The sequence below is a fragment of the Saimiri boliviensis genome, chromosome 1 (assembly GCF_048565385.1).
Source record: "Saimiri boliviensis isolate mSaiBol1 chromosome 1, mSaiBol1.pri, whole genome shotgun sequence".
NCBI lineage: Eukaryota > Metazoa > Chordata > Mammalia > Primates > Cebidae > Saimiri > Saimiri boliviensis.
This window is the reverse complement of record NC_133449.1, coordinates 146823372-146840391: the sequence shown is the minus strand read 5'-3', so window position 1 is coordinate 146840391 and position 17020 is coordinate 146823372. Positions and strand designations below refer to the sequence as shown.

General features: G+C 52.9%; 1 protein-coding gene across 1 annotated transcript in view; it reads left to right on the top strand.

Moving 5' to 3' along the window:
* FA2H (fatty acid 2-hydroxylase) overlaps positions 1 to 17020 on the top strand; it is a 68169-nt gene that overhangs the window by 34102 nt on the left and 17047 nt on the right. The window contains exon 2 of the mRNA XM_003939913.4: positions 5151 to 5243. Coding sequence (XP_003939962.1) covers positions 5151 to 5243 — 93 coding nt within the window. The remainder of the gene's footprint in view (positions 1 to 5150; positions 5244 to 17020) is intronic.

Below are 17020 nucleotides of genomic sequence, written 5' to 3'. Positions count from 1 at the left end.
CTCCATCTCTATGAAAAGAAAAAAAATTAAAAATAATAAAATAGAGCCTTTTTTGGTAATGTCAGTATAAAGTTGCCAGCTGCCTTCTTTGGAAAGGACTGCCTTTTATTCTGAAAATATGTATTTCCTACATATTTAGTATTGAAAAAATTTTCTCTTGTTTATGAAATGTTGCTGATAGTAAATTTTTTAAAAAATTGAGACAGGGTCTCACTGTGTTGCCCATGCTGGAATGCAGTGGTACAATCATAGCTCACTGCAGCCTCAACTTCCTGGGCTCAAATGATCCTCCTCCTTCAGCCTCCTGAGTAGCTAAGACTACAGGCACACACTACCACCACACCTGGCTATTTTTTTTTTCTTCGATGGAGACAGAGTCTTGCTTTGTTGCCCAGGCTGGGTCTCAAACTCCTGGCCTTAAGCAATCTTCCCACCTCAACCTCCCAAAGTGCTGGGATTGCAGGCGTCAGCTGCGGTGCCTGGCCTTGAAATATTTTTATTTGGCAAAATAAAACGCTGGCCATTTGGTATCAGTCTTATATACTTTTTGTTCTGCTCATGTCTGTCCTGTGTACTCAGCCAAAGAGCACTGAGAATCTGTGGTCTAGATTGTTGGAATTTTGATCCTTTTATCTGGGCACTGCCCTATCTAGCCCAGAGTGCAAGATGCCTGTTTTGTGTCCTGGCCCACCCCCTCAGGCAGGGAGCCGCATTTCCCCACCACATGGCAGTGGAGTGGGGTGGGGCACACACGCCCACTCCCTTTGTTTCACACCTCCAAGGAGTGTGAGCCCTGCAGAGCCTCAGGGCTTCGCACCCCACAGCCAGGCCATCACACCACAGGAGTCTGAGGAGACCGCCGCTGCTTGCAGAGACCCAGCATTGAAATGTGGGTGGAGCATCCAGTATTTGCAAGACCCATGCTAGGCACAGGGAGAAACCAAAACAGAAATCCACAAGGTCTCTGCCTATTGGAACCTATCACACCACTGGACAAAAAAAGATCATTATCCCAACATTCAAAAACAACAGGAGGCAAAATATTATAAATACCAACCAAGTAAAAATCATAGATGGAAAATATGACTTTTTAAAAGTTGGAAAATAGGCCAGATGCAGTGGCTCATGCCTGTAATCTCAGCATTTTGGGAGGCCAAGGCAGGCAAATCACTTGAGTACGGGAGTTCAAGACCAGCCTGAGCAACATAGCGAAACCTCATCTCTACAAAAAATACAAAAATTAGCCTGATGTGGTGGTGCGTACCTGTAGTCCCAGCTACTCGGGAGGCTGAGGCAGGAGAATTGCTTGAACCCAGGAGGTGGAGGTTGCGGTGAGCTGAGATCGCACTGCTGCACTCCAATCTGGACGACAGAGCAATACTCTGTCTCAAAAATGAGAAGAAGATCGTGGCAGTAAAGAGAATATTCTGAGGTGGCACTGCTGGCTCGACCTCTCACTAGCTGTGGGACTGCCCCAAGGGCTGGTCCCTTTATCTGTCAAATGGGAATGATCAGTGTGCCTACTTCATGCAGTTGTTAGGAAGATTAGAGGGCTGAGCATATAATAAACACTCATGAAATGCCAACTTTTGTCCTCATTCTGGACAAGGTGACATTTAAGAAGGAAAATGTAAAGCACGCTTAGAAAATAATGAGTCATTCCTTCTGACTAGAAGGGAAAAATAAGGTTAATCCAAGTGCATTACGAGAGAGGAGCTTAGACATCTAGGGAGAAAGCTGTAAACATACAGAAGGCAAAGATAAGCTGGTGTGCAGAGGCCAACCCCATGCTGGCTTTCAGGAAGGATGTGGCCGAGGTGACAGTAGAGCCTTTGGTCAGACTATGTGTGGGAAGCTGGAAACATTCTTCTGGGGACAAGGAGCAAGGCCAATGTCAGAGAGAGAGGGACACTGGAGAGTCTTGGGAGCTGCTGCTTCTGCTGCATTGTGGATGCTCGGATGTGTGTGTCAGTGAATGAGTGAATGAGAACAGTGGATATGGGTGAGATCCTTGGGAGGGAAGGATTGGGTCACAGTGATACTGCACCAGGACACCAGCCCCTGCAGACCCCTGGAAATTCCCCTTCCTGATCTCATTTCCTAGGCTTTCCTGGTTTTCCACTGCATCCTGCTCTCCCATCGAGCATCCCAGTCTCCATTACACGTCTTCTGGGGCACTCCAGGGAACAGGTCTGCAGGCCCAGATCACCTTTGAGACTTTGTCAGCTCTCCATGCCTGCCAACAGCAGCAGTCCATAAAGAAAGCATCCAGGCCAGGCGTGGTGGCTCACGCCTGTAATCCCACCACTTTGGGAGGCTGAGGAGGGCAGATCGTTTGAGCTCAGGAGTTCAAGACCAACCTGGGCAACACAGTAAAACCCTGCCTCCAAAAAAAGAAAAAAAAAAATACAAAAATTAACCTCACATGGTGACACATGGTGACTCTAGTACCAGCTACTCAGGAAGCTGAGGTGGGAGGCTCATGAGCCCAGGAGGTCAAGGCTGCAGTGAACCAAGATCATGACACTGCACTCCAGCCTGAGTGATAGAGTGATACTGTCTCAATAAAAAAAAAGGCATCCAGTGGCCATAGGCTGCGTGAATGAGCTGTGTAGTGCGGTTGCCAAAAGGACTGATGGCTGCTCAGTTGCCATGATTAGGAACAGGATGTTATGGAAGACAGAGGCACAAGCCCTGCTGGGTTCTGCGCTGGTCCCATTACACCTTGCCTTGGGCGAGGAACATGGGCCAACCAGCCTGCTTCCAGGCTCCACTGTGTCCTAAGAGAGTCCTGGGAAAAACAGACAGCAGGGACTGGGAGTAGGGGCTGTTTCCAAATATTTACAGGCCCCTCAGATGAAAGAGAAGAGGCCCATGCAGCTCTAGAGGGAGCGGGAGTGACGCATGGAAGGCCGGAGGCAGCTGGCTGAACGTGAAGGGGCTTTTCCAAGGACTGCAAGCAGGAGTTGGATACATGAGGGCTTTGCATTCAGAGCAGTAGATGATGAGACAGACACCCTCTCTTCTGCTTCCAATGGTGGTTTAGTTGGATGTACCCAAAACAGATCTGTGTCTACCACCCTGAGACATCTGAAAAGTGTAGCATAAACAAAAACATTAACAGTACTAGGCATGGTAAGCCCTTCGCTGCTGAGATGAGCCTTGAGTTTTGCTAGGAGAGGCAGATGGGGTTGCAGTGAGTGGGATTGCGGGTACAGAGGAGTCAGCCGCCCTACTTAAGGAAGCACTTGAGTGACCTAGAGAAAGCCACCCAGGAGGAAGGAAGTCAGTGGCTCACTGGGGCAGGGTGGTAAGGTGTGGGGAGGGCACACCGTGGGGTATTTTGATGTTAAACAGAATTGGAAGGATTATTGAGCTGCTGTCATGGGAATCAGAAGGACATTTATATTGGCTATTTAGGGTATTTCCTTGTATGATGTGCTATAAAATCCACTTTTCTTTGTCCTCAAGAGAACATGAGATATTTATACACACACACACACACACACATATTTTTTTTTAAATCAGGTGTTGGCCCAGCACAGTGGCTCACCCAGCACTTTGGGAGGCGAAGGTGGGTAGATCACCTGAGGTCAAGACCAGTCTGGGCAATATGGCAAAACTCCAACTCTATTAAAAATACAAAAACTAGCCGGGCATGGTCATGTGCACCTGCAGTCCCAGCTACTTGGGAGGCTGAGGTGGGAGGATGGCTTAGGCCCAGGAGACAGCGGTAGCTGTGGGCCATTGCACTCCAGCCTGAGTGGCAGAGCAAGAGCCTGTCTCAAAAAATAAACAAAAAAATGTCAAGGATTAGCTTGGCGATACTGACTAAATATGCTAAGACACAGACCAAGACAGGACCACAAAAGCTGACTTTTACTTGGTTTACATGTGGGTTTTCCCATAAAATGCCAAAACAGTCACTGTTACCATCAGGTTCTCTTGGGTCCATTTGGAAATGAAATGTACAAGTCGTGACAGTAGCCTCTTGGCCACTTGCCAATGCCCAGCCTCCCAGCTCCTGTCCATGGCCACCAGCACCATGGTTTCCTTCAGTCACAAGGACACAGAGCAGGCAAGCACTCTCCCCACCCCTCCTATGGGGCAACATGGGTTTCACTTACGTGCCAGCCTGCTCGCTCTGGCCTCACCCTGCGTGACATCAGAGCTGGCTGGGGCTGTGTGTTTTTCCTAGCACATCCCATTTCCCTCTGACCTTACCTCTTTGTGAGTTCGATTTAACCTTGAGTCCACTTGGGCACTGCTCTGCCAATCCCACCCCACGTGTGGCTGCTGACTGACTGGCACCAGGCATTGCTGCAGGGACAGCCTGTCTCACTCCCTGCTGCCTTTCTTTCTTGTGGACATGTGGCCCTAGAAGCCACAGCCTGTGACTCACCAGTGTGGACCCTTGAGCCCCATCAGGTGCCCTAGGCGCTACCCTGGGACTCCCTTTGCCAGGTCCCTGCCAGGGACCTGAAGGAGGACTGGCAGGGACTCCTTTCCTGGGGGGTTCCTACTAAGCATGCTCCTTTCCCTGCAGTCTCTCTACCAGCTCACTTTCTCTCCTAGATCTTTCTGCCTCTTTTGTTCACGCAGAAATAATAATAATAATTATTATTATTATTATTATTATTATTATTTGAGATGGAGTCTCACTCTGTCACCCAGGCTGGAGTGCAATGGTGCAGTCTCAGCTCATTACAACCTCTGCCTCCCAAGGTTCAAGCGATTCTCCTGCCTCAGCCTCCTGAGTAGCTGGGATTACAGGTGTGTGCCACCAAGCCTGGCTAATTTTTTTGTATTTTTGGTAGAGATGGGGTTTCACCATGTTAGCCAGGCTGGTCTCGAACTCCTGACCTCAGGTAATCCACCCGCCTTAGACTCCCAAAGTGCTGGGATTACAGGCGTGAGCCACCGCGCCCAGCCAGAAATTAATTTTTAAGGGAGATGGAAAATACAGAGAATAACAAAGCCCACATCAGGGTCTCTCCGTTTTCAGAAGTACCCAGCGTCCTTGATCTCCACCACCCTGCCCCACCCATGGGGCTTTTACCACTCTGGGCTGCCTCTTCCCGGGGGAGCTCGGGGCTCTGTCCTCTTCCCCCACCTGCTGTATATAATCCTCTTGTATCTTCTCTTTCTAGGGCTCCATGGAGAATGAGGCTGTAGCCGTTGAGGAAACTCAGAAGACAGATCCTGCTGTAGAACCACGGTTCAAAGTTGTGGATTCTGACAAGGTACTTGGCATAGGACCGAGTTGGGTGATAACTGGGGCTGGCGGGGGTAAAGAGAGGGAGAGGGTGTGTGGAGCCAAAGGTGGGGGTTGGCATGATGTGTGCCCAGAAGAGAAAGGGAAGGGGAGGCAGGTATACACAGCGCACAGGCAGGACCTCGGGTAGCAAACTCAGGCAGGGGCATGAGGGTGCCTCGTTGGCGGAAAGTTCAGAAAAATAGCAGACAAGGTCTCAGCATGGCGCCAGATCCCAGATACCCCTGGAGAAGAAGAACTCTCCCACCAGGACCCCTGAAGCTGAGAAGGGCCATGATGGGTTTGGCGGGCCCAGACATTCCCACTTTGACCAGAGCGCAAGGTAGAGCTGCCCCTGGCACCTACGATCATCTGGAAGGCTCACTGGCCAGTGCAGGGCACAGGAGCCTGCTGAGTGCAGGCAGGAGACAGCACTGAAGCCATCCTCCGTGGTTTGGGAGGAGCCAGAGGCATCTGCAGTCTTAGAATAAATCTCTTTTTGGCATCAATAGGCCAGCGCCTTGCTGTGGCTAAGCAGACCCCGTAGATCAGGCGTCCCCAGACTACAGCCCACGGGCCACATGCGGCCCCCTGAGGCCATTTATCCGGCCCCCCGCCGCACTTCAGGAAGGGGCACCTCTTTCATTGGTGGTCAGTGAGAGGAGCACAGTATGTGGCGGCCCTCCAACGGTCTGAGGGACAGTGAACTGGCCCCCTGTGTAAAAAGTTTAGGGGCGCCTGCCATAGACTGTGAGGTGAGCCCAAGAGGAGCTAGGCGGTCACGGCAAAAAAGGAGTGTCACTCAGCAGCAGGGAAGAAGCAGCGTTGCCTGGGGTGACCTGGAGGGAACTGGGCATGGTGCTGTTTTATTCCTGCTTAGGAACAGACACAAATATGCATGTCCATAAACCCTACCCTGCATGCCCTTTGCCTAGGATGTCCATAACCCCCTTCCCTGCGTGCCCTTTGCCTGGGCTGGGCCTCAAAGGCACAGAAACAAATGGGACAGGCCCCTCCTTGCAGGAGCCCATAGCCTGGTGGAAGGGACAGTAACCTCTCCCTACCACAGCCATAAAGTTATTACCCCAGGAGGCAGCATGAGGCGCGTGCCCAAGGAACACAGGCGAGCAGAGTGGGGGTGGGGATCCCACAAAGCTGACTGCTGGGCCCCCTTGGCCCTGACCCTGGGAACACAGAGATGCCACCTGTCACATGAGATCATGACTGCCTCATCCACCCATGGCACAGACGCCTTGGGGATCCATCCAGAGGCGGAGAAAAGTTATTCTGTGCCACGTCCTTTCCCGAGAAGTGCAAAATGCAGAGGAAGACGGAGGCCAGCCCGAGGAAGGGCCGCCTGGCCGTGCAGCCAGCGGGCTGGGACGTGGTTTCCGAGCCTCAACCCTCAGCTTGGGCCCTCGGCGCTGGCAGGGTCAGGACTTGAGCCTGGAACAGGGGAAGTTCGGAGAGGAACAGAGAGGGTTTGGGAAATGATGAGAGGACCAGAGGTGAGCTGCTGCATGTCCCAGCTCAGGTGCGAGTGGCCAGAGGATGGTATCAGAAGAAGCTGCAGAGAGAGGCCCTTGGGGCACCATCTGCGAGCGTGGCTTAGGGTTTGAATTCTGCAAAGAGCTGGCCAGGACTGAACAAATGTGGCAGCCATCAGGGTGGAGTGGCTGACCCCTGCGCCCTCCCCCGCCCCTGACATTCCTTCCCCCACCTGCCCCCCCCCCCCCCCCCCCCGCCTCCCCGCCATGGGCAGTCACTGCAGGAGGGAACGGGAGGATTAACCCGGGCTGTGCCACCGTCACCTGTGCTGCCATCAAGGCCACACCCAAGGGGAAGAGGGGCCCCTCCTCCCCCACGGCCTGCTCCCTGCTTGGCTCTGGGCCAGCTATCCAGGCAGCCTGACTCACCTCCCCACCTCTCTTTCATTCTCTCTCCACACACTCTCTTCCTCCCCTTCCTTCTAAGGGCGAGGGCTGGGCCGAAGGAGGATGTGGAGGCCAGTCTGGACGGAGCCCCCACCTACCTGGGTGTGCATGGGAACTGCCCTTAGCACCCTGGAAAATCAGCACAGGGAGCGGGGCTTCCCTGGAGAGTGGAGGGTGCTTTTTTGCTTTTTTTTTTTTCTTTTCACCTTTGACTTTCCAAAAAAGGGTGCGGCTCCTGTCTCGTTGACCTCATGGGCGATCCCACTCCGTTACTGGGAACAGAGATGCTGGGGTGCCAGCACTCCAACCTGAGCCCTCCACCTGCTGCCGACCCAGGCAGGGGGGCTGGGGTGGTCTTTTGGGTTGCTACATGGAGGAGCTGGGAGAGAGGCCACCAAGGTGGCAGCTCTGTCTCAGCCGAGGGTCCCAGGCCTAGGTGGGTTTGCACACCTGCCCCCAGGGCCTGAGGGCTTGATGGGGTTAACCCTTCTGGCCTTGCATCTAAGCTCAGTGCTGTGAGTGCTGCTGAGACTGGAGTCCTGCGCTCCCAGGGCCCCGTTTCTCAGCTCTAGAAGCTGGGGACAGAGTAGGCCATGCTGGGACACCAGGCCAGGAGAGCCAGGGCAGAGGTAGAAGGATCTGGAAAGACAGCGAGAATGGCTGCGAAGCAAACCCTGGTACCCCGCCCTGCTCAGACATGAGGGATGGTCTGACTCTCAGGCTCTGCGTGGAATTTTACCAGAACAGTTTCTAAATCATCCCTTCAGTGGCCCAGCCAGGCAGGACCCAGGCTTCCTTATGGGACGACAAACCAGGCTATGGGTTCTCACTTTCCACATCCTTCCCTGTTTCTGGAACACAGCCAGGTGGCATGGCCAGAGCTGCCCGCCACCCTCAGCTTCTGGACATACCTGTCCCCTCAGTCCTGCTGCCTCTTTTTGCCACTTCACCATGTCCTTTTCAGAGCCCTCCCTTGGGAGCCCTCTCCACCCTTCCTGCGCTGGGGACCAGCCTCCCTTTGCGAGAGTGGAGAGGTCGCCTGTGATTTGAGGGGTTTGCGAAAGTTCCCTGCCCAGACACTCAGCAGCAGAGTTAGCCCTGAATTTATACCTCTTGTACTGAGCCCTCACCGTGTGCCAGCTGCTTTAAATGTATTATCTGTTATCTGGTTTAATCCTGCTGACAACAGGGATAAGGATTATAATTATCATGATTTAACTGGTGTGGAAGAGCTTAAATCTCCCGCCCAAAGTCACTTCTGGGCACACCAGCAGCCCAGATGCAGCCCCCTGCCCTCCACAGGTCCTAGAACCCTTCCCCCCTGAATAAGACCCTGAGGCCGATGACTAGGAGAGGGGTTGGCAGAGGGAGGGAGGAGGCTGAGCAGATACCAGCGGTATCTCGCAAGCCAGCCACATCTTCTTCCCCATCCTTCCTCGGGCTAAGCCGTATGCAGGCATTACCGGCTTCCTTCCAGCTCCCTGGGGCCAGTCAATGGGTGTGATCACCCTCTTTCCTCAAGAGACAGATAGACCCATCCAGCAGGCATGTCAGCAGTCAGCTCCCCAAACTCCTTATCCCACCCCCTGCCCAACATAACACACACCATCCTGACACCAGGGTCCTCAGGGTCTGGCAAGGCTGTTGATATTGGCCATAGTGTTTTATCATTTAGGGCCTCCAGATAGTCACTGAGGATGCAGGGAAATAGATCTGGATCAGCAAAGCAGGCAGGTGGGCTAGGCACTGCCCTCTGCTTCCATGGGTCTTAGAGGACACCCTGGGAGAAAAGTGGGCAGGGAAGACTGGGAGGCAAGAGATGCCACACAGCGCCCCAGTGATGGAGAAGGCCATTCCCTCCATCTTTTTAATTTTTTTAGAGACAGGGTCTCACTCTGTCACCCGGGCTGGAGTATGGTGGCAAGATTATAGCTCACTGCAGCCTCAAGCCATCCTCCCACCTCAGCTTCCTAAGTAGCTGGGACTACAGGCGCATACCACCGTATCTGGCTAATTTGCTTAAAATTTTTTGTAGCGATAGGGTCCTGCTCTGTTGCCCAGCCTGGTCTCAAGCTCCCGGCCTCAGTGATCCTTCCACCTTGGCCTCCCGAGGTGCTGGGATTGCAGCCCTGCATCTTATGGTTAGTGGTATTATCTGCAGGACCTGGTGGAGTGTACTACGGGATATCAGAAAGTGTGCTGCCAGGGAAAGACCACCCTACCTGGCTTTGGGGCGGGGCCCCTGAGCGGGCCCCTTTTGCTGGCCTTCAGCCCTAAGGGCGGAGGTCATGTTTGCTCTCTGCCAGTGCTCAAGCTGTCTTTCCTCTCTCCCTGTGTCTCTGGCATCTTTGCTCCCTATCCACTCTCAGCTGCCTAAATCCTTGTGGGATGAGTCTGAGGCCACCTCCCTGGCCTCACATCCCTTGGGTAACAGGAGGGCCATAGGCCTCGGAGGAGGCAAGTGATCAGAGCCACATCTGTGGACTTAAGCTTGTCCCAGTTAAACTGCACAGGACTTTGCAGCCAGTGTGGCAAAGCCACCAGGAGCCCCACCTCGCTGTTCCCCCTGACGCCGTTGGGCTTCCTCACAGCCTCTACGCTGGGAAGTGGCAGCTGTGGGGGGTCTGATCTGGCTGCCAGGAGGCCTCCTGGCTGAGCCTGCGCTGTGAACGGGGCACTCGGTCCAGACCCTGCCACAGTGCATGGCCGAACATCTGACCCTGCCTTCTCATCTGTCAAAGGAGGTCATCATCGGCCCCACCTCGCAGAATTAAGGCTCATGAAGGGAAGGATTGGGGATGTGAGGCCTGAGCCTGGCTGGCCAGCGACCAGGGTGCAGACAACAGGCCTCGATTCTGTCGGGGCTCCTCAGCCCACTCCCCGCCCTCGGCCCAACTGCCTGAAAGCACATCCTCCGCCTCTCTGCTCAGAAAGCTGCCCTGGAGCCATGTGACCTGGGTTTGGGGGGACATTTCTTTAAACAATTGCCTTAGCTCATGGCTGATGGGGTGGGCAGCACGGCTGACACCACACAGCTACCCCACCCTCTCCCCCCACCCTCACCACATTTGCTACCCTGGGGAAAAGCAGATTCTGGGCACACCATTCCCCAAGAAAGTGTCCTGTGACACCTGGCTCTGTGCTGCTCAGGAAGGGGGGTCCTGGGGAGGAGGAAGAGGAAGAAAGCAGGGAAGGCCCCCTCCTACCCAGGCACCACACCCTTCCGCCCACCCTCTGGGAAGCAGGCTGCCCTTTCCCCCTGCCCCTGCTGCTGCGGGCCACATTCCTGGCATAGCCTGGGAGAAGCCCTCCCCTTCTCTCTAAGGCAGGGACAGAGCAGGCTGGGGGAGGGGGCATGGACCCCACACAGTCAGCACAAGATGCTTTGGCCAAATCCACCTCGCCTTGCATCTGCTTTCTGGGCCCTGGCCCCTTGGTCAGGTCTTTGAATCACCAAAAAAATCCCCCCACCCCAATGAGGTGCTCATTCCAGAGCAGTTTCGGGCATAACGGTGCTCTCACCCACACAGGCCAGCTTTCTCTGGGCAGCCCAGAGTGCTGGAGGTGCTTCTCTAGTCTCGGGTTCCACGGCTGTAAAAGGGGACTTGTTACTGTAGGGGGAACCGTGGGAGCCCCCAGATGCCTGGGAACTGGAGGCGTCCTCAGAGGCCTGATCTCCCCTTCTCCCCCACCCCAGCCACATACAGAGGCCACAGATCTGTGCCCATGCCTTCCCTCTGTCCCCCAAGCCTTGGGAAGTAAAGGGTAGATGGGGCCAGGACCAGGATCGAGCCGGGAGGAAGAGAGCTGTCAGTGTAGGAGCAGGAGAGGAGTCTTTGGTCAGCTAGAAGAGGGTGGCGGAAGGGCATGGTGCCCGGGTAGGAAGGGGCCTTCTCTGCTTTCCTCCTCCTCCTCTCCAGGACCCCTCCTCCCGGGCAGCACAGGGCCAGGTGGCATAGGACACTTTCTTGGGAAATAGTGTGCCCAGAATCTGCTTCTCCCCATGGTGGCAAATGTGTTGAGTGGGGACAGGTGGGGGGCGGGGTAGCTGCTCTGTGTCAGCCGTGCTGCCGACCCCATGGCAATGAGCTAAGGTCAGGTAGAGCAGGAATCAAAACGTGTCTTACATCACTTCCCCTCTCATTGGATCCCAAGCTGTCATCTTCTGCTGACCTCCCTTCTCAAAACCAGGTAACGCCAGCTGTCATGTTGGAAATGACAGCAAGTGAGAAGCCTTGAGCCTCTCAGCATCCAGTTGAACCTTTCTCCTTCCATGCTGAGGACCAGAGACAATTAAGAAAGGACACCCTGTCAGTGCATGCACCACCTAAATCAAGGTCAAGTGCACAGGGTGCCAGTCCCAGCTCTTGCGAAACTGTGTGGAAGCTGCTACAAGCTGGGAGGAGGGGGGAGTGAGGTTCCCACTTCAGGCCCAACCAATCCTATCTCGAGAGTCACTTGACCTCTCGGGCCTCAGTATCCTCATCTATAAACTGGGTCAGGGGTTGGCAGGCCTGAATTTCTGTGCTGATCTGGAAGGCTCATGGGGCTTTCCCTGGAATAGGGGGACTGAGGCCCCAGCCATAGAACTATAGGTGTTGGCCTTTGATGACTGAAGGGGGTGTTCACAGGAGGGAGAGCGAGGCCTCCCTGGGATTCCTCCAGGGTGGTCCTTCAGCCCCAGAGTGAAGTGGCCTTCCCTGGGCATCCAGGAGGGCTTCCTTGTGGAGAGGCAGCACGGGCTAGGTAAGAGCTCGGGTGTGAGGCCCTCCATGGCGCCAGGCAGGCCAGCGGCAGCTTGGAACTGACTCTCGGGCACAAGTCACCATGTGTACATGTGGCAGTGCTTACGGCTCTACCCAGGGAGTAACTGAAATCAGGTCAATCAAATGACATCACATGGCAGACCCCTATGCAGGGGCTCTGCTCCCGCTGCACCTGGCAACACTTCTTCCACAGTCTAACTCCAGTTTCCACACCAGCAACATCCTTTTGTTCAGTTTCCGCACAACCAGGTGTGAGAGCTAGGCGGAAGTTTCTGTTTGTAACTTACCTAGACATTGATTCTTGTGGCTCAACTGAATTCAACGTACGAATTCTATGCCATTTTTGGCGGGTACAGTGGCTCACACCTGTAATCCCAGCACTTTGGGAGGCTGAGGTGAGATCACCTGAGGCCAGGAGTTCGAGACCAGCCTGGCCAACATGATAAAACCTCATCTCTACTAAAAATACAAAAAAAAAAAAAAAAATTAGCCAGGCATGGTGGTGCATGCCTGTAGTCCCAGGTACTCAGGAGGCTGAGGCAGGAAAGTGACTTCAACCAGGGAAGCAGAGGTTGCAGTGAGCTGAGATTGCACCACTGCACTCCAGCCTGGGTGACAGAGTGAGACTCAATCTCAAAAAAAAAAAAAAAAAAAAAAAAAAGAAAAAGAAAAAGAAAAGAAAAGGAATCCTATGCCATTTTCTATTTCCTTCACAAAATAAGGACAAAATGGATCAATAGATTAAAATTTGCAAAACCACTGCTAGGCTGAGGGAGGGGCCTACCTGGCTGCATCCCTGTGCTCTAGCTGGAAAAGTTCGCATTCAAGGTAGCCGAGTCTGTGTTAGTTCAAGGTAGCTCAGTCTCTGTTAAATACACAAGTGAATCACAGGATAGCGATGTCTATCATGTATAGCATCCAAAAGTGAGACTGAAAACCAGGGGTGCTGGTCAGGCGCAGTGGCTCATGCTCATAAGCCCAGCACTTTGAGAGGCTAAGGCAGGAGGATCACTTGAGCCCAGGCTGGTCACTTGTTGACCAGGCTGGTCTTGAACTCTCTTCTGGTGTTTCAGTTGAGTTCTGCCTTTGACTCCTATGCCATTTTAGAATGAACACAGGGGTTCACGCCTGTAATCCCAGCTGTTTGAGAGGCTGAGGCGAGATCACCTGGAGTGGAGTTTGGATTATTGCTTGATTCAGTTAGTGCCAGGGCGGGATGGCTCCTGGCTGACCTGGGTCATCTTCCAGCCTGAGAAGCAGGAACTTTTTAGAAATACTTCATCTCTTAAAAAAAAAAAAAAATTAGCTGGGTGTGGTGGCATGAGCCTGTAGTCCCAGCTACTCCGGAAGCTGAGGTGGGAGGATCACTTGAGCTTAAGAGGTTGAGGCTGCAGTGACCCACAGTCGTCACAGTCATGCCACTGCACTCTCACTGCTCAACAGAGCAAGTCCCTATCTCAAAAAAAAAAAAAAAAAAAAAAAAAAGGGAAGAAAAAGAAAAGACCAGGGGATTCCTCCGAGAGAGATGGTGGTAAGTTGCAGATGTAAGTGATCACTTTTAGAGCAACAACTGCAAGGAAAATGCCAAAAAGCATGGCCACAAACCCAGCAGAGGAGACAGGATGGAACAGTGTAAAATATTTCATACAAAAAAGACAAAGGAAGAGCAGAGGAGACAAATCGAAAACAGCAGCCAGGTGTGGTGGCACCTGCGTGTAGTCCCAGCTACTCAGAAGGCTGAGGCAGGAGGGTTGCTGGATCTCCAGAGGTCAAGGCTGCCATGAGCCAAGATGGTGCCACTGCACTCCAGCCTGGGCGACAGAGCAAGCCCTGTCTCAAAAAGAAAAAGAAAAGAAAACTAGAGTAGACCTATTCCCACATTAAATGTAAACAGATTTAGTGCTTCAATTAAAAGGCAGAGATTGACTTGATTAAAAAGGAAGACCCAGCTATATTCTGTGTGCAAGAGATGTAAATGTAAAGACATACACCAGTTGAAAGTAAAAGTCGCCAGGTGCAGTGGCTCATGCCTATAGTCCCAGCACTCTGGGACGCTGAGGTGGATAGATCAGGAGATCAGGAGATCGAGACCATCCGGACTAACACAGTGAAACCCCATCTCTACTAAAAATACAAAATATTAACAGGGCATGCTGGTGGCAGGCGCCTGTAGTCCCTGCCACTTGAGAGACTGAGGCAGGAGAATCACTTACACCCGAGAGACAGAGGTTGCAGTGAGCCGAGATCACCCCACTGTACTCCAACCTGGGCGACAAGAGCAAGACTCCATCTCAAAAGTATGGGAAAACATAGATCCTGTGCACACCAAGCTTCAGGAAACCAACGTGATTCTATTACTATCCAAGTGGACTTCAGGACACGGAGTATCTCCAGGGACCAAGATGGCTCTTTGCTAGTGGTAAATGGGCCAACTCACTGAGGAGACATAACTGGGCATCCCTGGGCAGATTACTCAGCCTCAGTTTCCCCATCTGCAAAATGACAATAGTTAGAATACCCGCCTAGTTAGGGGTATGTGAGGATCAAGCGACTGAACCCGTGTCAGGTGTTTAGAACCAGGCTTGGCATGTAACTAGGGCTCCATGGGGATCAGTTGTGAGTACTACCACAGCTGGGACAGAGCCTCACGCTCTCGCCATGACCCTGGCCCAGCTTCTTCTAAGGTGCGGCTCTTCGGGCTGCAGCAAGATAAGGTGGTAAACACAGGCCGCTAGCTGGTTCCTCCAGTTCTTTTTCCTGGTGGTGGTGGTAGCAGTGGTGGTGGTGAAGGGGTGTGTGTGTGTATGTTTCAAGATCTGGGGCAGAGGACTGGAAGGAATGAGACAGCACACATCTGATGACCTCACTGGCTGCTAGACTCAAGGGCTGAGGTCAAGGAGACTGGGGTCAGGAAGAGAGCGGTGACTAGGTGGAGTTTGGATGACTGCTTGATTTAGTTAGTGCCAGCGCGGGAAGTCTTCAGGCTGACCTGGGTCGCCTTCCAGCCTGAGAAGCAGGAAGTGACCGCACCCCCCCACCCTCCACCCCTGCTACAGGAAGGCAGCCAGTACCTGAGAACTGCCAAATTCACATGGCAGAAGCCACAGACTTCTTTGAACCTTTCACCCTGGCCACAGGCACAGAGAGAAACCCAGTGGCCTTGCCTGCTTGCTCCTGGGACCCCCACACCCCTGCTCCCAGGTCGTGATGGCAAGACTAGCTTCACCTCCAAATGAGCTAGGTGCACATGAGAGTTCCTGGAAGACCTGCTGGGGCTGCAGAAGCCTTTGGTGGGGAGGCCTGTGCAAGGATGAGGTGGCAGCCAGGGCCAGGGGAAGGCAGGTTTCTGGAATCACTGATGGCTGTTTCATCCAGGCTTGCAAGCTCTTCCACGTGCAGCCCTTGCTCCTCTCTCCTGCTCTCCCTGCCTGTGGTTCCCCACTTCCCTCCTGCAGTGGCTGTCTGTACCCTCCTTCTGAAGATTGTCTGAGCATCCACCATGACACCCTGACTCCAATTGTGGGTGGTGGGTTGGGGCCCACCAGCATCACAGATGAAGGCACTAAGGGTCCCTGAGAAGTAAAGATGCATGTCTAGGATCTTATAATTGGTAAAAGGCACAGCCAGGCTTTAATGGTGCTCCCCTGACTCCAGGCTCATTGTTCTTTGCTGGATTCAGTCCAGATTAACCTAGCACTGGCTTGTCAGAAATATTCAAGGGCTTCCCAGTATCTGGAGCTGAAACCTGCAAACTTTTCTGACCTTGTATCCCTGAGTGAAAATTGCTGCACACACTTACGTGTTTATTATATATTTAAATTAGTTTTTAAGTATTTGCATATGTTAATGTACTCTCATAGTCTGTGCATTAGAACACAGTCAAATGCCGTGTAAAGGTGAAATCAAGCCTGCATAATGGCGTGCTCCTGTAATCTGAGCTACCCAAGAGGCTGAGGCGGGAGGATCACTTGAGCCCAGGAGTTCAAGTCCAGCCTAAGCAACATAGCAAGACCCACCTCTTTTTTTTTTTTTTTTTTTTTTTTTTGACAGAGTTTCGCTCTTGTTACCCAGGCTGGAGTGCAATGGCACGATCTCGGCTCACCGCAACCTCCGCCTCCTGGGTTCAGGCAATTCTCCTGCCTCAGCCTCCCAAGTAGCTGGGACTACAGGCACGCGCCACCATGCCCAGCTAATTTTTGTATTTTTGGTAGAGATGGGGTTTCACCTTGTTGACCAGGATGGTCTCGATCTCTTGACCTTGTGATCCACCCGCTTCAGCCTCCCAAAGTGCTGGGATTACAGGCATGAGCCACCACGCCCGGCCCGACCCATCTTTCAAAAAAAGAAAAAAGGGCCAGGCACGGTGGCTCACACCTGTAATCCCAGCACTTTGGGAGGCTGAGGCAGGCAGATCATGAGGTAAGGAGGTCAAGACTATCCTAGCCATGGTGAAACCCCGTCTCTACTAAAACACAAAAAATTAGCCCGGTGTGGTGGTACGCGCCTGTAGTCCCAGCTACTCAGGAGGCTGAGGCAGGGGAACCACTTGAATCCAGGAGATGGAGTTTGCAGTGAGCCGAGATCGTCCCACTGCACTCCATCCTGGTGAAAGAGCAAGACTGTCTCAAAAAAGAAAAAGAAAAAGAAAAAAGACATAAATAGATTACAAATACAAATAAATACAAGTAATAGAAATAGGATCGTTCATATTTTCTCCCTGCCTCTGGGGACCAGCCTGTGAGTACCCCTGGGATACACATATACCCCTGCCTTGGAGACTGCAGGCCTGGAGAATAAACAACCCCTGGGCATGGCACAGTGTTCTGTTATCTAAGCTTTTTCCTCCTGCTGCCCACAGGGCATGTCAAGGTGCCAGAAAGGGCACAACCATATTCAACTTTAAATCTGTGCCCACACTCCCGGCCATCCCTTCCTCTCTCCCCCTTGTCAAATCTTCCATGTTAATGAATTCCAGCCCAAACCCCTCTGCAAAGCCCTCCTCGCCCACCTTGACCCAGGCATCTGTACCGACCATTCTGCCTCTGGGTCTCAGCCTGCTTTGTATC